Source organism: Psammomys obesus, unplaced genomic scaffold (assembly GCF_907164565.1).
Source record: "Psammomys obesus unplaced genomic scaffold, mPsaObe1.curated_primary_1811, whole genome shotgun sequence".
Taxonomy (NCBI): Eukaryota; Metazoa; Chordata; class Mammalia; order Rodentia; family Muridae; genus Psammomys; species Psammomys obesus.
In genome coordinates this window covers 10,359,070-10,384,330 of record NW_026596109.1, presented here as the reverse complement: position 1 = coordinate 10,384,330, position 25,261 = coordinate 10,359,070, and the positions used below count along the sequence as shown (strand labels likewise).

Genomic DNA, 25,261 nt, shown 5'->3' with positions numbered 1-25,261 from the left:
TTGGAAGTCGTTCAGGACCCCATCACCCAACACACGGAAACACTGTAAACGCAGGGAGGCAGCGGGAGCCCAGGTGCAGCTCCCGGGCCACTGGTGGGCTGTTTTGTTACAAGTGTATCCAATGTCCCCGCACCGGGGACTTCTGGGGCACGCTCACCCCTCCTCCACTCGCTCGCAGCCTCGGGGAGCGGTGGTCGTGCTCGGTCGTGCTCGCCAAGCTGGACGACAAGATGCTTCGCACCCCCAAGTGCTCCAGGTGCCGGAACCACGGCTACCTGGTGCCCGTCAAGGGCCACGCAGGCAAGTGCCGCTGGAAGCAGTGCATCTGCGACAAGTGCTACCTGATCACCGAGCGCCAGAAGATCATGGCCGCCCAGAAGGTGCTCAAGACCCAAGGCGCCGACGAGCAGCCGGTGGCCGCTGCGGCCGCCGCGCAGGGGGCCCCGCTGCCCCCCAGGGTCGGGCCGGCGGCGGCGGGGGCGGCGAGCGCGAGCGTTTGCCCGCTGCCCAGAGCGGCCCCGGGGGGCTCCGGGCCGGGCCCCGCGGCCACCTGCTTCCTCGAGAGGCCCCCGAAGGTCCGGAGCCCGGGCCCCAGCGCCTTCCAGCTGCTCCCAGGCGGCCACCCGGGCCCCGGCTCCTTCCAGCCGGGCCTGGGGGCGCCCCGGGGAGCGCGCGACCGCCCCCCGGCGTGGGCGCCCCCGCTCAGCCCGCAGGCGGCCGGGGCCGAGCCCCGGCGCGCCGAGCAGTGCCTGCCCGTGCGGCCCGTGCCCCGACTGCTGCCCTTCAGCGACTACGGTAAGCCCGGGGCCTCGTGCGGCCGACGGCTCCTCCTCGGGGTCCCCCCTTCCCCCGGGGATCCCTCGGGGCCTGTATCGCCTCTGCGGCCTCCGGCTGCAAGCTGGCGTCCCAGACGGGTGGGGGCCGGGGTGGGAACGCTGCCCTCCCCGGGTGACCCCGCTCCAGACGCGGATGTGGGGCAAGGGGGCGAGCGCGCGGTGCAGGGAGCTCGGGCGTCGAGATGCGTTTTTGCGCTTTTGCAAGGGGTTGGGGGGGAAGAAAATGGCAGCTGGGCCGCGTCTGGCCGCGGCGCCTTCCTGCGGACCCTCGTGGCGTGGCGGGGTGGGGGTGGGGGAGGCCGAGCTTGCAGGGCCTCCCCTCCCCCGCCCAGGCCTCACCCTCCCGCGCTTGCATGGCGCCCCTGCCCCCACCCCTCCTTCCAGTCTGCCATTTTCTCCCGCTGGACGCTTCTAGAACTCGCTTTCCGGGTGGCTTGTTGGGCTTAGACGCTGCCCACGCGCCCTGCTCCTCCTCCTCCTCCTCCTCCTCCTCGAGTCTAGTTTCTTCCTAACTTGCAGTCTGGCCCGGTGCACCCGTGCTCACTTCTTCTGTTTCACCGGATGTGCTTGCACGTAAAGCATCTCTGCAGCTTGTCCAGAGAGAACAGTCGGTGCACCAAGACGTGGCTTCTCCTCCCGTCCCTCTGTGTGTGAATTACATTGTTTTTCTCTGCCGCGTTGCCTTTTCGTGATTGAAGTGCGAATTCTTTTTAAATTTTTTTATTTAATTTATATCTATATTTTCTAACTTATTTATCATAGCACGGCGGTATTTCGCCTGCGCGCATGGCTGTGTGAGTGTGCCCTATCCCCTGGAGCTAGAATAATAGACAGTTATGAGCTACTATGTCGGTGCTGGGAATTAAGCCTCGGGAGGAGCAGCTAGTGCCCTTAACCGCTGAGCCGTTTCTCCAGCCCCTAACATACCGTTTCAAGTACGGTAGGTTTGGGGGGCTCTTGGAGAAAGGCCCTTTGGGCTGCAGGTGTGGTTTTGTTACTTCCCTAGGACTGCGTAGGAAGAGCTGGAGTTTGTCAGGCTGCTCATGTGTCACCTTGGACAAGTTCCTTCCTTAAGTGGCAGGCTTTCAGAGATTGATGCCGGTCATCCTTGCTCTCTGGGACTTTGCAAGGAATCTGTTGTCGTCGTCGTCCCCCCCCCCCCCTCCCCGGGGAGCTGCTGTGTGATGGGGAAGGCAGACCTAAACCGGCATTCCTATGAGAGCTTTGTTCCACCTCTCAACAAACAGGGACTTAAAATGCGCTGAGCGCAGTGGTGCGCTGAGCCAGGCAGAAGGCAGGCACTGGCCTCCCAGCAGAGGAGAGGTCAGGGGACAACTTTGAGAAAAGGGTTCTTTCCTCCTACCACGTGGGGTTCCGGTTTGGTGGCAGGTGCCCTTACCTGCTGAGCCTTCTTGCTGGTGGCTGTTCTCACTTGCCGGCTGGATTGGTGAGACGCACCTATGAGGGAAGCACACCCCTGGGTGTGCCTGGGAGACATTTCCAGAGAGTGTGTATGGGGGGGGTCCTGAATGGGGGTGCCACCAACTGAGCCTAGGGTCGTGGATAGAAAGAGGGGTGAGAAAGAGAAAGCTTACTAGCAGATCATTCTCTTGCTGCTTCCTGGCTGAAATGAGCTGAGCAGCCTTCCTTCACTACAGCCTGGCACCGGGATGCCCTGCCTCGCCAAGACTCACAGACGATGGTGCCCGCAGGCCTGCCTGAACTGTGAGCCAAAACAAGTCATCCTGTCTTTAAACTGCCCCCGGCATTTGTCACCGTGACAAGTAACTGACTAGTGGACCTCGCTGGCCTTCTGGAACCCTGTCGCTGTAGGGGGAATAGGGCTCTTCAGAGAATCCTGCTACTCCATGTAGCGAGGTCTAGTAATCGCCGAGTCAGCTGCGACGTCTGCAGGGGGCTTTGGATGGGGGAGAGAGCAAAGGAGTACGGGCTGAGCAGTCGAGGACAGCGAGGTTGAAAGTGAATAGCAAGGTGGTGGGCCCGGCGTGGCCCTCCCATCCTGGCGCCCAGCACTGTGGAACACGGACACTGCCCCTGGAGCCAAGGACTCCCATTGTCCCTCCTCCAACACAATGCCAAGGGGGCAGGGGGGCCACTGAGAATTCCACAGCTGTGCCAGAACTCACTCTAGAAGTCTTGCTGTTCGTGCCGCCTGGCGGTCGCTGTAGGTTCATAAGCAGTTAAGAGTGTGAGGGGGGACTGTTGACAGCCCTCAAGGGGACCTCCGTTATCACTTCCACCTGGTCCCAGGGAACAGCCTGAAGAGGGGTGGAGGGAACGTGGGAGCCAGGAAAAGGGGCGGGGCATGGTGAACACAGCTTGGCTGTTGCTCATTGCAGACTGCTACCTGCACAACATTAGGCCCAGGAGGACACCTCCCTCTCCTGAGGATCTATAGGCAATTAATAGTTAACTAATAGAGCAAGGGAGAGGTGGTTTTTAGTCAGTGCCGTGGCCAGCCATGTTCCCGGAAGTAACCCTAGTTAATCTCACCAGGTCACACAGCTACCTAAAGGTATTCATTCAGGTTGAAAGGGGACAAACAGCAAAGAACCAGTGAGAATGAGAGGTGAGTGTGAGAGAGCAGAGAGTGAAGATGATCAAAGTACATTATATAAGCAAGTGTAAAGGTGTAATGAAACCCAGTGTGATGCATAACCTTAGACTTCTCTGGTTGGTTCTGTCAATCTTGCTGTTGCCAGGGAGACAGCAGTGCCATGCTTTATCCCCCAGATTTGTGTTCATAACACTTCCCTCATTGTTTAATCTTCTTAGGGCACCCTCTGAGATTCAACTCTGATCACGTGGTAGGAGCTGGGTACCCCGAGAGAGAGCCTTTCAAGCAGTGCCCCGCCTGCGCCCCCATGCCATCCTATCAGCCCTTCTCCCTGGATGGCCAGGATGTGTCCTCAGGGCGGGGGCTCCCGCAGCAGAGAAGCTTCCGGCACGTCCCCTACAGCCCCTACCACGGAGGCAGCTTGGTAAGTCAGGGCCTGACTCCTGTCTAAGCGGAGCCAGTTGTCTTCAGGGAGTGCACGAGCAGACAGCGCCACTGGGCCTGGGCTGTGCTGTCTGCGCTTCAGAGTTGGAGCCTGACCAGCTCCTACCTACTCTGTGTTCATCAACCTAAGGAGGGGATTGTAAAGCAGGCACTTGCTCACTTTAGGTTTTCTCTCACAGCTTATATATTTCTGTAAAATCTTCCAAGCAGAACAAAAGTCACATTCTATTTTTCCTCTAAGTGAATGATTATAATGAGTATACATAAAACAGCCACAACAAACAAACAAACATGTTCCTCGGTACCCTCAAATGATCAGGTGTTTCATGCAATGTGGATGAAAAACAAACTGTTCCCAAGAACCCGCATACGTTTGTGGCTAAGCAGCTCGTTAAAGGTTAACAAAGGGCAAACAGGCAGGGTCATTTCCTCAGCCAGTTTCTCTTCCTGAAGGCTGTAATTTGTGGTCACAGGGAAGAATCAATTATTTTATGACTTATCTTAAAAAGTGATCTTATAGCCTTGCACAGTGACACACACCTATAATCCCAGGACTTGAGGAGGCAGAGGTAGGCAGATCTCTGTGAGTTCGAGGCCAGCCTGATCTACAAAGAGAGTTCAGGACAGCCAGGGCTACACAGAGAAACCCTGTCTAGGAAAACAAAACAAAACAACAAAAAAAGTGATCTTATAAAAATCTTAAAAGAATCACAAACCTAAACTTTTAGATAAAAACAAATCATTTCTAATTTAAACCCTCAGGCTGCACATCTACTCAGCCACAACTTTTTATTAAATCATATCAGGGAGCTGGGGGCATAAATAGGTACAAGAAATTGATCTGATCATCACTTTGATCACCAGCCAGTATAGCAAGAAAGCTGCTACCTGGCAGGCTGCCATTGCTCTTGCTCCCTGACCTCAAACCCCCTAGCTCAGCTATTAAGATTGTGCCTTCTGACTTCAACTTGTTCCTTAAGATTTTCTACAGCAAAGCCACTAGCAAAAACATCTCGGCCTAACTTTACTCACAGTCTACACCCCAAGTTCTGTCTAAGGATGGTGGACGAGTCATTAATCTGCTCCAGCAGCAACGCCTGACAGAGATCAAGCACTATTATTGTGAGTGCCAATAACAGTGCCCAGCGAGGGGCTGGAAGCCCCTTAGAGTTTCCATACAGCTCCTAGATTATGAGGGGTGTGCTGACTGTGTGAAGCCAGCAAGCAGAGCACAACCCCACAGCAGCCTGGAGTCCTCAGGACACGTAGCCTTTGGGGCTCTGCCCTCCAAGGCACACCGCGGTGGCTGTCTAACCGGTGGGCCTGCACTCTGAGTTATAAGGCTGCTTTGCTGTTCCTCTTGCACGGCCCCCAACATCCCTCCTTTTAAATTTGTTAAATGAAGCGTATGAATATCTCTCTGGGCAGAGCGGATGGCAGCTCCTAGATGTCTAAAGGTGTCTGGAAGCAGAAATAGAAGTAAAACAAGCATTTCAGTAGTAACTCGTGAATTAACAATAAGGTTCCAGAAAGGATTCTCCTTAATGACATTGTTAGCTGAAGTGGTAAGAGGATTGGCTGCCTCCTTGGCTGAAGAAGCTTGTAATCCAGTATGGCTGATGGCACTAACCTGTGAATGGGGACTATTCCTATCAAACGAACGCCTCTCACATGGGCCTGAACTTGTTCCCAAGACAGCTCCGAGCCGTTCTAAGGCAGAGGTGGAACACCAATCCATTTAAAATTAGCGTCACAGCAGATGGTCAGGCCAGTCTTAATATTCTGAATTTGGGTGCCCACATAAAGAACAGCTTCCTCTAGAGCACGGACTTTATTGGTCAACTCTCTGCCTGTTTTCTCCTGAGTAAACCAATGCCAAGGAGACATTTTGAGAGAAGGGCCCAGAGCGGCACCTGAAGCCCACACAGATACCTAAAAGGAGTGCAGCAATAAATCACTCTTGGCTGCAAGAGGGTATTGATGACATGTCCCAAAGCATAAACAACAGGGACCTCATACCAAGGCTGTGAAAGATGGATGGGTAACAAGACCTGAGGAGGCTGTCCTACAGCAGGGAAAACATTAGGACTCATGGCGGAATCCATACAATTAGTCAAATGGCATTTTTTCACCGGAAATGTTATACAGAAATCCATTTTCAGCAATTTTTATGTCCTCTGCCTCCCCTGGGTTTAGAGGAGCAGAGCGGGAAAGAACCTCACAGATAGAGGGTTCGGGAGCCACGTCTTCAGCACCCTCTTCTGGTAGGGAGTCTGATACGGGTGGAGAGGTCAGAGGCGTTGATGGCTGAGATGGGGGTGGAGGAAACGGCAGAGGCAAAAGTCTGGGCCGCTGAGTCAGTGGGGGAATTCCTGGCACAATGAAGCAGTCTGCCACCCACAAAGGTGGATCAGCATCCCGTGGAAACATACAAGCAAAGCCTCTCCCAGAGTAAAACATCCAGACCGTCCTCTTGTCCAGAGGTTTAGGAGTAAATTCTATCTTAAACTGCTTTTTAAAAATAGACATTGTTTTCTCTGTAACATTTATGCAATTAATAACATATAAAGCATGGTTCAAAACATGATGAGGAGAAAATATTTATAATCTCCCTTTGCAACTTAAATATTTTGAGTCTTTGTAGTTTGATATGCTCTATCCACAATAGCCTGTCCTTGGGGATTATAGAGGGTACTAGTGGAATGTGAGCTATTGAAAGTCAAACACCGGGTTTTAAAATGTCTTAGACATATAAACAGGAGCATTGTCCATTTTTAAAGCCCTTGGCATTCCCAGAGTTGTAAAGCAGTAAAACAAATGCTGTACCACATTTTGAAAGCCTCCCCAGGTTGGGCAGAAGCACCAATAATAGAACATGTATTCGTGCATAGGTGAATAACTCCCGTGGGAAAGCAGGCATTAGGCGTGGGGACACGCAGAGCAGGTCTGCGAGTTCACTGGAGCAGCTTCACGGGAAAGATGGGGCTTAAGGCTGAGCACAGCAGAGGTTTGATTGTGTAGTGTGCAGCTCTGCTGAGCTGCTTCTGTAGAGCAACAATTTGTCTTTCTTTCTTTTTTAATTTTTATTTTTGTGTATGAGTGCTCTATCTGCATGTACACCCACAAGCCAGAAGAGGGCATCAGCTCACATTATGGGTGGCTTTGAGCCACCACTGTGGTTGCTGGGAATTGAACCCAGGACTTCTGGAAGAGCAGACAGTGTTCTTAACCACTGAGCTATCTCCCTAGCCCCTGCAACAACTTTTCTTAGGGAATCAGTTTTACCCCTACCTTCATGCACAGGACCAGGAAGTGTAGGCTGAGCTTGAACATGCCCACACACAATAGGAACAAATCCTAGGTTGAAGTAAAGCTTGTAATTTTGAAGGCAAAGTTGAAACTGTAGAATGACTGGGGCAGTTTCGGTATGAGAAAATAACCTGACCAACCATTGAGACTCAGTACACAAATTAAAAGGTTTGCCTTTGAGCCTCTCAAGAACAGTAACTATTGCTGTCGGTGGCTATGCAGAAGTCTCCACTGTGGAAAAAGGCTCCTTATTAAGATCAATGATCAAAGCAGCCTACCCTGAGGCTGAGCCATCAGTACAAACAAGTTTGGCTGGGGAGGCAGTAGAGCTGCTTTAGCTGGGAGAGAGGAGAAATCATGAGGCGTTGCTTTACAGAAAGCAGCCGCAAAGGATGATCAGGTAAACAGTAGGAACGGGTGCTGCATATCCCCACGGAGCAATCTGTCTTTCCTACAACTGAAGATCAAGCACTATGTTGACTGGCAGTATAGGGAATAATTTTATCATGAGCACCTTGTGCATGAACATTTCACTTTCCTGTTTCCCGCTACCCAACAAAGAAGCAACCAAAGAAGTATGAGTCTTGGGCAAATGTAACCATTCGAAAGGTCCCCGTTGCCATAAGCTTGCTTGGAGGAGTATATTCAGTAGCAAGCAATACAAGAGTCCATGGAGTAGTTAGTGTAATCTACATGAAGGAGTTTTTGAGAGTTAATTTTTGTCCCAAAAGATTTAATGAGGCTTTAGCTTCAGGGGTCAATTCTCTTTATTTATTGATTACTTATTTATTTATGTATTTATTTTAATTTATTACAATTCATTCACTTTGTATCCCAGCTGCAGCCCCCCCATCCCCTCTCAATTCCGCCCTCCCTCCCTCATCTTCCATGCCCCTCCCCCAGTCCACTGATAAGGAAGGTCCTCCTCCCCTTCCCTCTGACCCTAGCCTGTCAGATCTCATCAGGACTGGCTGCATTGTTTTCCTCTATGGCCTGGCAAGGCTGCTCCCCCCCTTAGGGGGAGGTGATCAAAGAGCCAGCCACTGAGTTGATATCAGAGACAGTCCCTGTTCTCCTTACTAGGGAACCCACTTGGACACTGAGCTGCCATGGGCTACATTTGAGCAGGGGTTCTAGGTTATCTCCATGCATGGTCCTTGGTTGGAGTATCAGTCTCAGAAAAGACCCTTGGGTCCAGATTTTTTATGGCTTTTGGTTCAGTGCCCACGTGGAGAATATCAAAGGCTTTAATTCAGCTGTAATTATTTTTAAGAAAAGGCAAATCCAATTGATATTTTCAAGAAGTTCTTGAAAATCATTTAGAATTTTAAAAAGCTAAAACACCCCCAGTGAACCACCCAGCTGTGGAGCTGACCGCACAGCACAGCAGCTTGGAATCCCATCAGCCCCTTGAATTGTCTTCCGCATCTTTCAGGGGGTCTTGGGAGATGGCTTATGGCCAGGCCTTGCAGGGGAGGCCAGTCAGAATTACGATACTTTGTTGCCTCCCTCTCCAAGTCAGATTCCTCCTCTGAGGTCAACTTTTCTTCTCCGGATTCATCATTATACCCTCCTGAGTGATCTTCCTCCGTATCCTCTTATCAAGGGATAAACATTGTTCTTAGATCCTGACTAAGGTGATAACAAGGGGGTTCTCTCCTAGGAAGGGCTGAGCAGAGGGCTCCGGAGAGGACATGGAGTCTTTATCATTTGCTAGTGCCTGTCTAAGCATGGTCCAAATAGAAAAGGCAGCAGGAGGCGTGTCCTTACCTCCATTCCTAGTGTATGAGTTTTAAAATCTATTCCTACTGTATCCCATGTTTTTACATCTAAAGTTCCCTGGTCGGAGAACCAGGGGCTGACAGTCTACAAGCTGGAGAAAATAAGTCAGCTGACCAGTGTTAACTTTTTTCTTAAATGTATGTTTAATAATAAATTTTTTCATAAGAGATAATATAATAACTAATAATAATGTCTTCTTAAATATGTGCTTAGTAATGTTCAATATGTAATAATTTACTATTGTGTTATAACAAACATAATAATATAGATTAATAATTTAATAATGTGTTTAATAAAGAACCATCTGTCCTTGGATTTACCCTATCCCATCCTGAGGGAAAAGGTAGCACACAATCATACAGTCAAATGCTCACACAATCACATACTAACGATCCCTCACCCTTCCTAATCCGATTTGCAGTCTGGGGGGTCCTCAGTACCCTCGTGTGAGATCCTGCCCACATCTGAAATGACCTCCTTTTTTAAAGTGACAACAACTTTTTTCTTTTTCATAAACCTACATCCTTGGGTCTCTGTTCCAAGTGACCAACTCCAACAATGTATTCAACAATCCAAGGAGGGAATGTGGGGTCAGGGACAGTTTCAAGCAGACACACACACACTCACACACACACACACACACACACACACTCACACACACACACTCACACACACACACACATTTGGTAGATGGAGCAAAAAGCTCCAACACCTTTCTCCCACAGCTTACTTGTCCCTGAAAAATCTTTCAAGCAGCACAAAAATCACAATGTGCTCACATTCTAATTTTTTTCTTTTTAAGAGATTTATTTATTTATTTTATGTAGGTGAGTGCTCTGTCTCCATATACCCCTGTATGCCAGAAGAGGGCATCAGATCCCTGTATAGATGGTTGTGAGCCACCATGTGGTTGCTGGGAATTGAACTTAGGACCTCTGGGAGAGCAGACAGTGCTCTGACCCTCTGAGCCATCTCTCCAGACCCCATTCTGGGTTTCTTTAAGTGAACAATTACAATGAGTGTACATAGAAAAACATTTCCCTAATACCCTCACATGTTCAAATGTTTTACATATTACGGGTGAAAAACATTATTCCCAAGAACTCACATATATTCATAATTAAGAAATCTGTTTAATTAACAAAGTGTAAGCAAACAAGGTAATTTTCTCAGCCAGTTTTTCTTACTGGCAGGCTGCAATCTGTGGTCATAAAGAAAGGATCAATTAGTTTATCTTAAAAGTGATCTTATAAAAATTCTAAAAGAATCACAAACCTAAACTTTTAGATAAAAACAAGTCATTTCTAATTTAAACCCTCAGGCTGCACATCTACTCAAGCCACAACTTTTTATTAAATCATATCAGGGAGCTGGGGGCATAAATAGGTACAAGAAATTGATCTGATCATCACTTTGATCACCAGCCAGTATAGCAAGAAAGCTGCTACCTGGCAGGCTGCCATTGCTCTTGTTCCCTGACCTCAAACCCCCTAGCTCAGCTATTAAGATTGTGCCTTCTGACTTCAACTTGTTCCTTAAGATTTTCTACAGCAAAGCCACTAGCAAAAACATCTCGGCCTAACTTTACTCACAGTCTACACCCCAAGTTCTGTCTAAGGATGGTGGACGAGTCATTAATCTGCTCCAGCAGCAACACCTGACAGAGATCAAGCACTATTATTGTGAGTGCCAATAACAGTGCCCAGCGAGGGGCTGGAAGCCCCTTAGAGTTTCCATACAGCTCCTAGATTATGAGGGGTGTGCTGACTGTGTGAAGCCAGCAAGCAGAGCACAACCCCACAGCAGCCTGGAGTCCTCAGGACACGTAGCCTTTGGGGCTCTGCCCTCCAAGGCACATCCTCGGTGGCTGTCTAACCCGTGGGCTGTATTCCGTGAGTTCTAAAGCTGTTTTGCTGTTCCTCTTCCATGGCCTCCAGCACTTGACTCATACAATACAGCTGCCTTTACTCAGCTGCGCACCAATGCCACAAGGCTCTTGAGTGAGACCTGGCACTCAGGATGCTTGGCTGGGTGGTATGGAGTCAGGGATGCCCCGCTTCAAGCCCAGGTATTTTTGCTCTCCCAAGTGTGTCTCAGAGGTAGAGAGTGTGGGTCCTGACTCTCAGGGCACCGTTTACTCCCAGCCTTTTGGTCCTCTGTCGCAGCCCAGGAGAGTAGCTGCCACCAGCCTCCAGAGAGCAGGCCACCTACTCACACGGAAGCCCCGGACCCTGGGGAGTTCTGTTCTTCAAAATCCCTTCGGGAAGCTATGCCTGCTTCCCCGCTCCCAGGGCTCGTGCGGCAGGTGTCTGCTGAACACCCCACCCTCCCCGTGCCCGGTACACAACAGTGTATCTGTATTTCCCTGTTTGAGAAATAAAAGATGTGATTGATTGAGCCTGCGTGGCTCACGGTCTCCCTCTCCGCCCCTCCTCCTGTGTTGTCCATGCAGGTGCCAGAACCAGTCAGAGACCTGCAGCCAACCTACTGCTCCCCACCACCGCCGCTGCCGCCCCCTCCGCCGCAGCCACAGCAGGCTCACTTCCTCCCGCCGGGCTACCTGTCCGCCCTCCACTTCCTGCCGCCGCCGCCGCCGCCGCCGTCTCCGCCCTCGTTCTCGCTGACCATCCTGTACGACACCGACAAGGAGAACACCAGTAAGAGAGCCGCGAGGCCGCCCCCAGGGGGCGGGGGAGGCTTTGTGGGGTCAGTGCATCCGAAGCAGGGGTGAGGGGGGCCTGTAAGCGTGCCCCCCCGGGGGGGTGGTCCTGGCTTCCCTCGCAGGACTGGCTTTCCCTAAAAGCACTGTGGGCAAGGTGGGGGAGATCACCCCCCACTCAGGAGATCAGAGGCTCCGGGACTTCCAGTCAGGGAGGGACCTACAGCCGCAGCAGGAGCACACTGGAGGCCCCGTTGGTGTCATCCCCAAAGGGATGACAGGGGCTAGATCGTCAGCCTGGCAGCCCTGCCATTGCTGCCCGAGACACCTGAGCACTGACACCCTCACAGGATCCGCAGTCCTTTGGGAGTCGTGAACACTCTGTGACTTCATTTTTGTGTGTTCACGTGCGTGGCGGTGAGCGTCCACAAGCAGGAGCACGTGTGAAGTCAGAGCATAGCCTGGGGCATTACCTTCAGGAGTACAGTCCATGTCCTGGGAGACAGGGTGTCTCACCGGTTATAGCGTGACTACAGGACACTGGTTCCCCCGGCCCGAGATCACAGGCTCACACCATCAAGCCTCTCAGGGCGTCCAGGGAGCTCATGCTGGGAGGCAAGCTCTTCAGCAACTGAGCTGCCTCCCAGCTCTGAGGAGTTCTTCCTTTTTTTTATTAATTCGATTTTGAAATTTTTATTTGTTTCTTATGTTTGTGTGATTGCAGGTGCCTGTGAGGCTGAGGGCACAGCTCTGAGCCCCTGCTTGCTAAGTCATCTCCCTAACGCAACACCAATTCTTTATTTTGAGGTTCCTTTTGAGGGCTGTTGTGGCTTTAATGTTTCGTGTGTGTGTGTGTGTGTGTGTGTGTGTGTGTGTGTGTGTTTTGCATGTGTGCAGGTGCCTGTAGAGGCCAGAAAAGGGTATCAGAAGCCCTGGAGCTGGAGTTGCAGGCAGTTAGGAGCTGTCCAGCACAGATGCTGGGGCTGAAGTCAGGCCCTCTGCAACAGGAGTGGTGTTCTTGACCACTGAGCCATCTCCCCAGCCTGGCTTCAGAGTTTCCAAGCTTCATTCCTTTCGGTCTTCTGAGCCCCCTGTGATTTGGGAAAAGTTGGCAAATCCAAAGACCTCTTTAATATAAGTATCAAAACCGTCTATTAAGCTGGGTGAGTCTGGTGCTATCCAGAAAAGACACGGAGGCCTGTGGCACTCTTGCTTTGCGGCTGCTGAAGTATGGCTTGAAGCTCACACTGGCTGGTGGCCTGGGCATACACTTTGCTCTTGCCTGTACTAGCGCTGTGACCTCGGACAAGCTCATTCTGTCTGTGGTGCTTCAGGTCCAGCACCTGCCAAAGTGGACAAGTAATCGTCTCTGCCTCATGAGACCCTTGTGAGGATATAGTACAGACAGAAGCCAGCAAGGCAGTCATGAAATTAGCTGCCCCTTTCTGTTCACACATCACCCTGTTATAGAAGGGCAAGCGGAGATTCATAGCTGGGAGAAGTCAGCTATAAACAGCCAGGCTGGGTGGCCGCGGGGCAGACATTCAAGTCTGTTCCCCGGGGCTGGAAGCCAGTCTCTGGCCCAGCAAAGGAGAACAGAGTCACTCTCCACAGGGTGCCTGGGAATAAGAAAATGCCTCGTAGAGCTTCTGCACCTGAAAACAGGCGATTCACCTCTTTCTAAATCCGTCTGCTCTCTTTGTCCTTTACAGATGACCAGAATGCAGAGGTGCCCAGTGAGCCCAGCCAGCGCTCTTCCCAGGAGCAGGCCAGCTAAGCTGCAGGCCACCCAGAGGGCCACTGGGTGGGGGCGGCATAAACAGCAGCAATGTTGTTTTACCCGTGTTCTTGTTATATAGGGAGGAAGGGTGTTGATAGGTGTAAGCTGGCAGCTAATTCCGATTTCAAGATAGACGGGGGAAGGTGGTCTCCAAGTTCTCTGGATCCTGTGTGGGTGTTCAAGTGCTGTATGAAGGGAGGGCGTGTCCGGGGTGGGGCAGGGCCTTTGAAGAGTGGGGGCTGGCGAAACACACGTTTAGGAATGAATTTAACCATCCTGGGTCATGCCACTTATGAAATTTACCTCTAGAGGTGGCCTCTGATTTCCCCAGGCCTCACTCAGGGCAGAAGGCACCATCCATTTCAGCCTTCTGCCCTCTTTGCCTGATCCCCAAGGCTGGGCACCATCGAGGCTTCCAGGCTGTGCAGGGCTGGTACAGGGGCCTGGGATGTTGACAGCAGCTTCCGCAGCATCCCACCTTTGCCCCTTGTCCTGTTCCAGCCGGTGAGCATCCTGATGACAGAGGCACGCCAGTTCTTCCTGAAGCTCAAGCAATGCTAGGCATCCTTTCTCATTCAAAAACGTAGATTTCAGTGTTGGATGTTCTTATATAGGGAAGGGTTCTCAGAGCAGAAAATGGCAATCTGTTCTCCGAGGATGGTTGACTGTTGAATAAAATGAGCATTATAAATCCTTGTGGAAGGCTTTCCTGCTTAAGCCTCACAGAAGGCTGCTGGGCTGGGGAGTGTGGGGTGCCTGGGTTCAGGCTTTGCTATTGCTGAGGTAAGTCTCCCCCTTCTACCTTTCTTGCCCCTGAGCATAGGACTCATGTGGGATGGTCTGAGGCAGGATGGGTTCTGAGGCAGGGTCTCACCAAGTGGCCCAGGCTAGCCTCAAATTTGTGATCCTCCAGCCTCAGCTTCTGTCACGATTTTAAGCAGGGAGAGTTTAAGGAAGTGGATATAAATGCTTTTGAAATGTCAAGGGTATTTTTCCCTACTCTAGCTCCTTTTACGGTCTCTGCAGAGGAACATGGTTTTTAAAAACAGAACTTGATCCTATTCTGCTATTTAAGGGCCCCAAGCTGCTTTCCTCTTTTAACACTTATTCCTTCATTTACAAAGCAATCCTGTCGCAGACTGGAGATAAAACTCAGTGTGAGGCTCCAGGTTCACGAACCAAAAAAAAGCCTTTCTCAACTGGATTTGGACCCAGCAATGTCCAATGAGAGTCATGGCACATTAGGAGGGACAGACAGTTGAACTGGGGTGCAAGGGTGAGGTAAAGAATAGGGAAGTACCCCCGTGGGGGCCCAGAAGGAAAGAGGGAGCTGGAGTGAATGATCCTAGGATGAGAAGGCTGGTAACCATGCTGTCTTGTCTGCATCCAAGAATCTACAAGAGTCCAAGCATTTTTTTTAGGCCCTAGGACAGGGACATCAAGGTCCCTGAGTAGTTGTTCCCTATTTCCATCATTGTGATGGTGAGGACCCGAAGTCAGGGCCTGTCCTGTTGGAAGGCTCTACCGCAGGCACTGTTGTGAGAGCCAGTCAGCTACTGCTTCGCAAAGTGCTCTCCAGGGCAAGAGCAGACCGGTTGTAAAAGGGAACCTGGGGCCTTGCCAGGCAGCACTGACCAGCCTAAGCCAGTGCTGCAGTGAATCTGCACCAGGCTGGCCCATGGACTGGACTGTCAGGCTCCCCAGGGCTGGCCCTACCCTCCCAGGCCGCGGGGCTTCAGGAACCTGGGCCTGTGGGAGGAGGCCTGCCTTCCCCACGGAGCCTCACTTATCCTGTCTTCACAGGACCCTGGGCCCATCGGTACAGCAAAATGGAGTCAAGTCAGTGACCCAGCTTTTTTTTTATTATTACATTGTGGGGAGTCCACATTTTGAAGAATTTCCCAGCTGGCCTCCTCTAAGTGCTGTAAGCTGTTTCTCGTGTCTGATCAGCACGAATGCACAAGACAGCGAGCGTCTCAACTGCACCTGGACCCTCACCCAGACTAACGCGAGGAGCGGATGCTACTTAGGCTGTGGGGTTCGTGGGGAAGGGTACTAACTTTCCGAGAAATGCCCCTTCTGTAGGGGTTCCTGCCCACCACAGGAGCCCAGGAAGTTGGGAGGGTTTCTCCGTTATCTCAGAAGCGGCTCAACATCTTTTAGTTTGGGGGTAGCAAGCGAGGCACGCAGCTTGTTGCAATGCCACCCACTCATGGATTTGAGGTGGGAGGCTTGCCTTCCTCCTGTGAGGCCCCAGGTCAGTCTGAAGCTGCCCTTTATTACTCCGTGAGGCCTATCACAGTCATGGCTCTCCCCAGGTGGGGGCCGCATGCACCCTGAAGCCTTCCGGGCAACACAGCCCACGGTCCTCGAATACCCTGCTGGCCCAACAGCAGCAAGGGCACTAAAGCCCGGCTTGTTGCTGCCTTTCCAAAGAGGATTCCGGGGTCAGGGTAGCTTGAATTCCTCCAGGCTCCTCGGGCGTCGGATGTAGTGGCAGGGTGACGCCGCGAGAGGGCGAGCGGGTCGCCACTGGAGGCGGGGCTGGTTGCCTAGCGACCGTCTCTGCCTAAGGGGCGCAGCTCGCTGCTGCTCCCCGGGGTAGCTCAAAAATCGGGTTTCCCCGGAAGAATGACGAGCCCTAGGCTGTGCTGTGTGATCCTCGTGATCGCCGGGCTCTCCGCAAACCATTCTTCTTCGCCTTCGAATACCACCCTCCGTGTGTTCTCTCGGGGGTCCGCGCCTTTTGTGCTTCTGCGCGTGCGTGTGAGTCACCCAGTCATTATTCCCAAAGACAGCGTCTGTGCCCCTGAACCTCCAAGCCCCGGTTAGGAGGCTCTGGAGGACCAGTGACTTGTCCTCGCCCAGACTTCGTGCTTACCGGAGGCAGGAACGAGGCCTCGTTAGTCCGTGGCCTGCGCGTTGGTTAGTCCAGCAGTTGTGGGGCCTGTTGTAAACGAGTGAGTGAATTTCAGGGCGTCCTGTGGACTCCCAGGGGGAGCAGAGGCTTTAGTCATCCACTGCCGCATCCCTCGTGGTACATCTTTGCTCCGCTAAGAGCTCTCAGGGGTCCGAGGAAGAGAGTCTGTGGAAAGGTAAGTGAAGAAAGAGCAGTTTATCCAAGCCACGGTTTGCAAGCAACAGAGCCCCAGGCAGAAGCGGGTGAGGAAGTCGTGACATACCCCGCCCCAGGCCAGGCGTAGAGGTTAAAAGTCCGTTTCGTACAGCTTGTCATCCTGAGGACTTTGGGACACGGGACACGTACTTGCCACCCCTAGCTAAGTGGCCCGAGGACACCGGCCTCACTGTCCACTCACTACACTGCTCACTACCACACTGAGGGCCTGAGAGAATCCTGAAGTAGGTGTCCTACTTTAGAGTAGGCACCACGGGGCGCCCACGGGGGAAGAGCCATGAGGTTCCAGGTGCATTCAGAAGGTGTCAGACCCCACCCCCGTCGCCTGACTGCACGTGTTCTTGTGGCCAGGATGGAGTGAAGGCAGCACATGGCTTCCAAAGCTGTCCTTCAAGGACAGCTCTCAGTATTTCTCTGACGAGAAGTTGTCCACTATTGGCCCGTGTTGGCCATAGGTTGCAGCAGTAGAGAGAGGCGCTCACCCACATGCTAAGCCTTCATTTTCCCAAGGAGCAGAGGGGTTCAGCCTTCCTGGAAAAGACTGGCACCCAGCCAGCTCACTCAGGTTCCTTTACTCCATCTTTTTACAAGGTCAACCGGGGCCGGGAAAGGGTCCAGCTACCAAAGTTATCTTGCGCTTGCTGCCCTCAGGAGCAGACAACCCACGCAAATCTCAGTCCCTTTTGACGGTGGCCACAATCAGAAGTGAGAACTCCAGCTGTGCCAGCAGTGTCTTAGGGCAGAGGCTGGGGCCGCTGCAAGTTCGAGTCCCGAGTGCAGATCCTCCAGACAAACAGCATTTCTTCAAGGTTCAAACAGTCTCAAAACAATTTCTCACCTCTGCTGAAAACATTTCACAAACCAAAGCCCTGCTATACATTTCACTTAAAGGCAGACATAAAGGCTTTACTGTACATTTCTCTACAGTGCGCTGTGATAGTCTTAATGTTTCTTGAGAATGGGGTGGGAGATACTCTGCACCCTCCTTGGAGGCAAAATGTTCCTATGCCTGGGGTAGGGGTGAGATTGCCTCTCTGCAGTCCTGGGAAGGAGACACAGCTTCCTCCACTCCTAAACGCGATTTTGATGGGCTAGGGATTGGAGCTACCTCACAGGGAAGCACAGAATGCACCACGCTTGGCTCCTTCTCACCCAGGCCGGGGTTTTGGAAGATCCCATTCTTACCCCTTGCCTCTTCCTGGCTGTGTCCACACTCTGGCCCATGCTAACACAGCTTCGGTGTGCTGAGGATTCAGGAACTCAAAACAAACAGCAAAATGGAGGCTTACACAGTGACCTCTCGTCCTTAGTCAGAACGTCTGAAGGCAGCCGAGTAGGTTACTTTCTCGGGAGGACCACTGACGCCTCAGGGAGATGCGGTAGCCTCTCCAGCTCCCGTGGGCCTTGCTGCTCAGTTGCCACCCAGAGCCAGGTGTCAACGGCTGCCAGCAAGCGGAATACAACCCAACAATTAGGTTTTACTCGGGAATGAATGATTACAAAAAACAAACAAATAAACAAACAAACAAAACCTCCACACTCAGGTTGGAAGGATGGCTTGGAGTTAAGAGTGCTCAGTGCTCCCGAAGAGCACCCGGAGGGCCCCCTCCCTTGGTGTGCCAGCACTCACAGCGGGTGCCTCACAGCCAGCTCTAAGGGAAGCACAGCTCCAGTTCCAAAGGATGCAGCACTCTTTGGCCTCAGCACATGCATGCATAGGGTGCACATGAACTCAGCAGATACACACACACACACACACACACACACACACACACACACACACACACAGAATCATGAATGGAAATAAATCGACCTTAAGAAAAACAACTTCCAAACTCATTTCATTTTGAAGAATGATGAATAAACAAGCATGACTTTTTAAAAACAGGTTAAAAAAGATGAGGAAAAAACTAGTATCAGTGCTTTTAGTTCAAGTGCAGCCTAAGAAACAGTTTTGTGTTTGTCTGTCTGTCTGTTTTTGAGACATCATTTCACTATGGAGACCAGTTTTAGTTCAAGCTCAAATCCTCCTGCCTCAGCTCCTCAGTGCTGGGATGGATCACCATCGGGGACTGTTGCTCTCTGCTATCGAAAACAGTTCCGCTTCTTACGACAGTGACTTATCCCACGGTCACGGTCACGTCTTCGTGTTCTCCACACTGTTGCTGCTGTTCTAGCGTGTGGGTAATGCCAGTGCGCGAGCATGCGCCGTGAGCCCCTTTAGGGAGGCTGTTCTCCCCTGGTACCACTGTGGCTCCACACCCCTTCACTCGGGCCTCAGGTTTGTGTGGTAAACGCTTCTGCCCAGGAAGCCAGCTTGCCCGCCCTCCCCAGGCTGCTCTCAAATTGAGTAATTGTAAATTAGGCAGCACCTGAGGCCACCTAATTTGTAATAAAAGTTTAAGGCAAGAGCAGGGTCGGTCCCCACCTCTGTGGCTCTCACACAGTTGAGCATTCCCTCCTCACAGGCCTCATCCAGTCTCACTCCAGACAGGGTTTGAACCTACACAAGCTAGTTCGGTAAACTTTAGAGCGAAGGTGATCGCAGGGTCACCGCAGTGGTAAGAGGCAATACAGGGGTCTCGTGAGCCACGTACCACACACCTTAGCTGGTGTGCTCTGCCCAGTGAGCTCACGTCCGGTTTCACACTTCCTGTCTGAGCTCGATTAGTTGAAGGAAGAGTGTGGGGCGTACAGAAGTCTGATTGCACTAGTCTCTTTCACGGCGTTTCGAGTGTGTCTGAGGGCCTGTTTGGAGTTCTGGGTTCTGCCCTAGGGCAGCTTCATTCACGTTCACCCTCCACCTCCCCTCCTCACTTCGTCTCACTTGGAGACAGGGTCTCACGTAGCCCAAGCTGACCTCACGCTCCCTAAGCAAGGCCCCTCGACTCCCAGTCCTCGTCCTCCCCGCTCCATCATTCTGGGGTTGCAGGTGTGTGGCACCACGCCCAGCTCAGATCTGAGTCATATCAGTAGCGGATGACTGACACTGACTTTGCACATGCTGCTGTGCTTCTGTGTCGTGGACCTTTGTCCGTTGGTGGGTCCACCAGCAGAGCCCCTCTCACAGCAGCGCTTGTGGAAAAACTTACCCATGACGTCACGGAGGAAACCAGTGACGTTTCACACACCTGTCAAAACAGAGACGGGCCTACGTGCACTTCTGGGCTAACACAGCAAGTAATAAGATTTAGCTGTGGCTTGCTACCCGTAGCTTCAAATGGCTGGCCCCGATCTCTCTCTCTCTTCGGGCATTTGAAACTGTGTACGGTGATTGAGAATGTCTGTGGTTTCAATTCTTGACCAGGTTACACGTGGTTCAGCTCAGACTTAGGACCTGTTTGCATCACCGAAGGAAGCAGTGGGTGATGGGTAGAAGTTAGTGACAATCAAGACGTTGTTGTTTTCTGCTGAGCCTTTAAATTCTCTACTGGCTCCCAGATGCTACCGTCAGTGCCGCAGCTGAGGACGCTGCACAGTGTTTCTTCATTCTTATCATCTGTGTGGTGTTTTATTGAGTAGAAGTTACTTAGTGTATGTAACCAGTCTCCTACCAGTTTCTAAGCTTTTGCTTTTACTGCTAACTTCATTTCCCAAGGTTTCTCCTGGGAGGGCCACTGCGTTGACCCCTGTGCCCCCAGCTACCCTTAGCCAGTGATGGGCAGCCAGTGGTCCCACCTCCAGGGGGAATCTTGGCAAGCCCCAGTCCGCAGTCCCAGCTGTCCTCCTCCTCTTCCTTCTTCCCGTTATCCCTTCACACAGCCTCACTGAGCCCAGCGCTGGGTTTCACTGGTGCTCTGTGGAGCCAGCTATGGGGTAGGTGGCCTCTCCGAGCTGTATAGCATCCTGCTAGCAGATGTGAAGACCCTCTGTGCCTTTGTGCTACGTTTTATTAACAGCAGATCACAGGATGCTAACATTTTATCATGTCAGCTTTTGCATTTGAGTTAGCACAGGCACCAGCCTGTGAACAATTAGCTGCTGGGTGGTGTTTTTCTTCATCTTTTTCTTTTAAAACTGAGAATCAGAAAATCTGTTGGCTCTCTCTCTCTCTCTTTATTTTCCTCTCTCTCCCTTCTCAATCATTCTCAATCATTCTTAATCATTCATTTGTTCCTCCCTCTCTATGTCTCTGTTTTCTCTTTCTCTGTACCTCAGCTTGGTAGCAAATCCATCCCTGGGACACTCAGTCTGGACCTGACTTGGCTGTTTTCCACATTCACAGGCCATCATTTCCAGGTACAGTCTGGTTACCCAGCAAGCACTGACTTGTCTCCCGCTGTTGTCCAGCACTTCCTGCAACAGCTGCCTTCAAGGAAAAGAGAGATCATCACACCTCATTCTGGTGTGTGAAGTGTACCTGGCTTTGAAACTTGCCACTCCAGTTGTCAGCCACTAATTAAGTCAGTGTTCCTCTACATCTGGTTCTTAGACATTTTTTTTTTTCCTAATTCGGAGCATTTTTTTTTTTTTTTTTTTTTTTTACTACCATGGCATATTCACATCAGTCATGGAGTGATGTCAGCCGCCATCTGCAACATCAGACAGGCCTACGTTCCATCTACAACGCCAGTACATTTACTGGGCATCTACAGTGTGTCAGGCCTGGTGCTGGGCCTTAAGGCAAGACGGATGGTTCTCACTGGCAGCAGCTCCCTGTTCCTTAGGGCTGAGCTATCCTACACTCTCCCCTCCTCTCTGCTTCCATGCCGGCTGCAAAGCCTCTCACAAACCCCTCCAGCTGACCACTGACCACTGCGGCTGCTCTGTGCCACTTGGGCCCTGTTCTGACACTTTCTTGCTGCCTCTCCCCAGTGGCCTCTTCGCTGCACGGAGCCACTTCCCAGGAATTGTCCCCGCTCTCCTTCCTGCCAGGTGTACCTTGACTGTCTCTCCCCAATATGCCATTCTTTTTGCCTCTTTTTGGGTGGGCTGCTGGCAGCTAAGGCTCACATCTAACCCACGATTTGGGGCTAACAACAACGTTGTTCTGGATTAAAGAGTCACAGCATTAGGAAAGTTGAGAATCATTGCCCTTGGCCTCCAGCTGACACGGTCCTCAGTGGTTTCTGCCTTGTGCCTGCTCTGCCTTCCCCTGGGTGTGGGCATCGCATTGGGTTCCAGACCCTTCCTTCTAGCTGATGTTCTTTCTCTGGGCAGGGCATTTCAGATCCATGTCCTTATTCCTTGTCTTACTGTCCTGGCTAGTTCTGTGTCAATTTGATACCAGCCTCTATAAGATCTAGCTGTAGAGCATTTTTTAAAATTAGTGATTGATGGGGAGGGCCCAGCTCACTGTGGGCAGTACTATCCCTGGGCTGGTGGTCCTAGATTCTATCAGCAAGCAAGCTGAAAAAGCCATGCAGATCAAGCCAGTAAGCAACACCCCTCCATGGCCTCTGCATCAGCTCCTGCCTCCAGGTTCCAGCCCCGACTTCCTTCTATGATGTGGAAGTATAAGCCAAATAAACTCTTCCCCTCCCAACCTGCTTTTGGTCATGGTGTTTCATCACCGCAGTAGTAACCCAAACTAAGACAGTTAGCTTCAGCTGTCAACACAATCTAGAGTCACGTGGGAAGAGGGAAGCTCAGTTAAGAATTGCCTCAATCAGATGGGCCTCTGGGAATATCTGTGGGGCATTTTCTTGATTGCCAATTTATATAGGAGGGTGCAGACCTCTGTGGGTGGTACCAGTGGGTCTGGGCTGTAAAAGAAAGCTAACTGAGCTTGAGCCCGGAAGCAGGGTCCTCCGTGGTTTCTGCTTCAGCTCTTGCTTAAGTTCCTGCCCTGACTTCCCTCAGATGGGTTCTGTCCTGGGAATACAAGCCAAACAAACCCTCTTCTTCCCCAGGTTGCTTTTGCTCAGAGCGTTTCGTCCCCGCAAGAAAAAAGGAAACCAGCCGGCTCCATGCCTAGCACGAGGGACTAGCCAGGACTGTAATCTGCATTGCCTTTGTCAGTGTGGCCTCTTTAGCTGCAAAAGCATCCTGGCATCTAAGAAAGGCTGAAGAATGGGTCACAAAGCCCATGCAAGTGGTGTCATCTTAGGGCGGTATCACTTCAGTCAGATGGCAGGGAGTGAAGAAGGAGACCAGCCCACATGTGAACGGGTGTATCGGCTGTCCGTTGTCACCGTGTCTGTAGCTGACAGGAAGGGGGTCAGTAGCCATTGCTTCCTCTCGAAGCCTCCAGCCCCTCAGCTGGGGTAGTTCTGTACTCACCGGTGTGGCTCACTAGTGTTCAGCGGAGTCCAGTGGTTCCCTGGTGACCAGGATACTTCACCTAGCCCCCTGCGGCTACTCCTTGTCCATCAGGGAAGTAGCCTGGGAAGCTGAGCACGGCCAGAATGTAGCCTTCGTTCCTAATTCAGTAGAACTAGAGCTTCTTGTCCATTTTCCCAACCTACTAAGCCCAAGATTATTGCCTGAGGTTGGTCCTCAAACCCCTGCCCCCAAGATGAGGTTTCATGTACAAAAGATATGCTTCGTGGGTGGGGGCAAGTAAAGGAGCTGGGGGTGAAAGGCAGAGAAAACCAAGAAGTCGAGGAGGGCATGCCCTCTGCCTGAGCCAAGGAAACCCGGAGGAAAGCTGCTTGAAGCTGTCTGTGTCACTTAGGGGCAGAGAAAATTCTGCAGCTGCCGAGCCCATGGCCCAGCAGGCGCTGACAGCCCGAGGATGCCGTCTGAAGGCTGTTCAGATGGGATGCTCGGAAGCAAAAAGACGACACGCAGGAGAGCTCTGAAGTTGGCACCAGGAAGTCTGGGCAGAATTCCAGCAAATCAGCCATGCTGCAGAGTGGGGAAACAGAGTCCATAGGTTGATTATGAGAGAAAGGCTGGGCCGTGGTGATGGCTACCCAGTTGTGCGACTGCGCAGAGAGCCATGGAATTATACATTAGGTAAGGCAGTGGCCGAGGCGGTAGGAAACAGTGTGGGCCGCATGATTGTTTGGAGCACCTGCCTCTCTTCCTGGCAAATCCCCTCCCTCATGGGGAGCTGTCTCCCAGCTAGTGCTGGAGACATTTTCAGCAGGCCCTGCCGCTCTCCTCCCTGGCTTGTTGCCAGGTGCAAGCCCACCATCGTAGTACTTCCGCCCACCATCGTAGTACTTCGTTAATTGAGTTCCTGGGTTGGAGGCCACGCTGCTCGGAGACAGACAAGCCATCCTGGAGGGCCCCAGATGGCCACATTGCCAGAAGTCTCAGACCCGGAAGGGGAATCTCTATCCCGGGTCCACAGTCCACGGAGGACTGATTGCCGCCCCCTTGTGAGGGAAGGTTGGCTGTTGCTGAGGCAGCAGCAGCTGGATCAGCTTTGGTGAGCGCAAGTCTGTGTCTTCAAGCCTGTGGGAGGTCTCAGTCTTGGAAATTCAGACCAAATACGTGTGTCCCCCAAGATCGCATGCTGAAGCTCCTATCTCCAGTGGACATGCTTGGAGATGGGTTCGGGGTGACCCTAAGGAAGTAATATGAGGTCATAACAGGGACCCTAATCTAGTAGCATTAATGACTTTATAAGAAAAGACACTAGAGTAGATCTTTCTCTCTCCATTATTGCCCAGGTGTGGTGGAACACACCTTTAATGACAGCACTTGGGAAGCAGAGGCAGGTGGATCTCTGTGAGCTCAAGGACAGCCTGGTCTAGAGAGTTCCAGGCCAGCCAGGGCTACACAGCGAGACTCTGTCTCCACAGACAGAACAAAGAGGTCATGGGAACCCTCAGTGGGATACAGGCCACCTAGAAACAAGAGGCCTTAGACTGAGGATGAAGCCTTGCTTAAGACAGCCAGTGTGCAGCATTTCGTTACAGCAGCCCGGGGAGAGCGAGCCCCCTCACTCGCTGTCATGGTGATTCACAAGCCCATCAGAAGTGGAGAGGGCTACCTGGAAGGGGTTAACTGATGTCCAACGGAATGATGGTTCCCGACAGTTTCCTCTGCAGGGGACTTGAAACAGGAGGACCTTCTTGCACTGCGCCCATGGGGAGGCCTAGCCATGTGCCTACCTGCTGACCATCAGCTTTCCAATCTCATTTTTTTCCCCCAAGTTCCTGGGCACCCAGAAGCTCTTGCCCACGAATGGGTCCCCTTGCACTGAAGTGGACCATCAGGTGAAGCAAGCTCTGCTCGTGGAATGGGTCTGTGCTTCACTGTCTTTCGGGGCAGGCCTTGTAGGGAGTCCATTGTAAACCAGTCTTTCACTGGTTTTTCTTCTGTTAACCGGCCAGAGGGAATTCCTTGGAAGAGATGGGGAAAGCAGCAAGCACAGGCTCCAGGGGAGTCCGGGCCAAGCAGCCACAAAGGGACCCGCACCTTTGGTTCCATCGTGTATGGACTCAGCACTTTGCAGTGCAGGTGCTGTGATTTGAGGGAGCAGGTAAAAGCCAGGGTATTAACTGCTGTTGCTGCCTAACAAATGACTGCCAGCACGGTGACTTGAACCAGCGCTAGTGTATTGTCTCGGTCTCTTTTTATTAGTATCAGGAACTGGGGGAAAGTCTGTCTTAGGTCTTGGCCAAAATCGAGCAGCTGTCTCAGTATGGATGGTCATCCTGTCCTCTTCTGGGTCCATTCAAGTTGATGGCTAGTCCTTGTAGCCTAAAGTCTCAATTTCCTGCTGGCAGCCAGCTGGGAGTCATGCCCAGCTCCTAGAGGGTACTGTCTGGTCCTTGCCTGGTGGCCTCATCATGGCAGCTGTTTCTCCAAAGCCAGCAGGACGATCTCTCTCCAGTCTGCC

General features: G+C 51.9%; 1 protein-coding gene across 1 annotated transcript; it reads left to right on the top strand.

Moving 5' to 3' along the window:
* Positions 1 to 230: 230 nt before the first annotated feature.
* On the top strand, positions 231 to 14,066 carry Dmrtb1 (DMRT like family B with proline rich C-terminal 1). Its single transcript, XM_055629008.1, has 4 exons — positions 231 to 795; positions 3,633 to 3,838; positions 11,402 to 11,606; positions 13,321 to 14,066. The coding sequence occupies exons 1-4, from the start codon at positions 231 to 233 to the stop codon at positions 13,383 to 13,385; spliced, it is 1,041 nt and encodes a 346-aa protein (XP_055484983.1). The 3' UTR covers positions 13,386 to 14,066.
* The last annotated feature ends 11,195 nt before the right edge of the window (positions 14,067 to 25,261 follow it).

Coding starts and splice junctions, on each gene's coding strand:
- Dmrtb1 (XM_055629008.1), top strand. CDS start 231: ATGCTTCGCACCCCCAAGTGCTCCAGGTGCCGGAACCACGGCTACCTG. Junction 796..3,632: donor GCTGCCCTTCAGCGACTACG/GTAAGCCCGGGG, acceptor TAATCTTCTTAG/GGCACCCTCTGAGATTCAAC. Junction 3,839..11,401: donor CCTACCACGGAGGCAGCTTG/GTAAGTCAGGGC, acceptor TTGTCCATGCAG/GTGCCAGAACCAGTCAGAGA.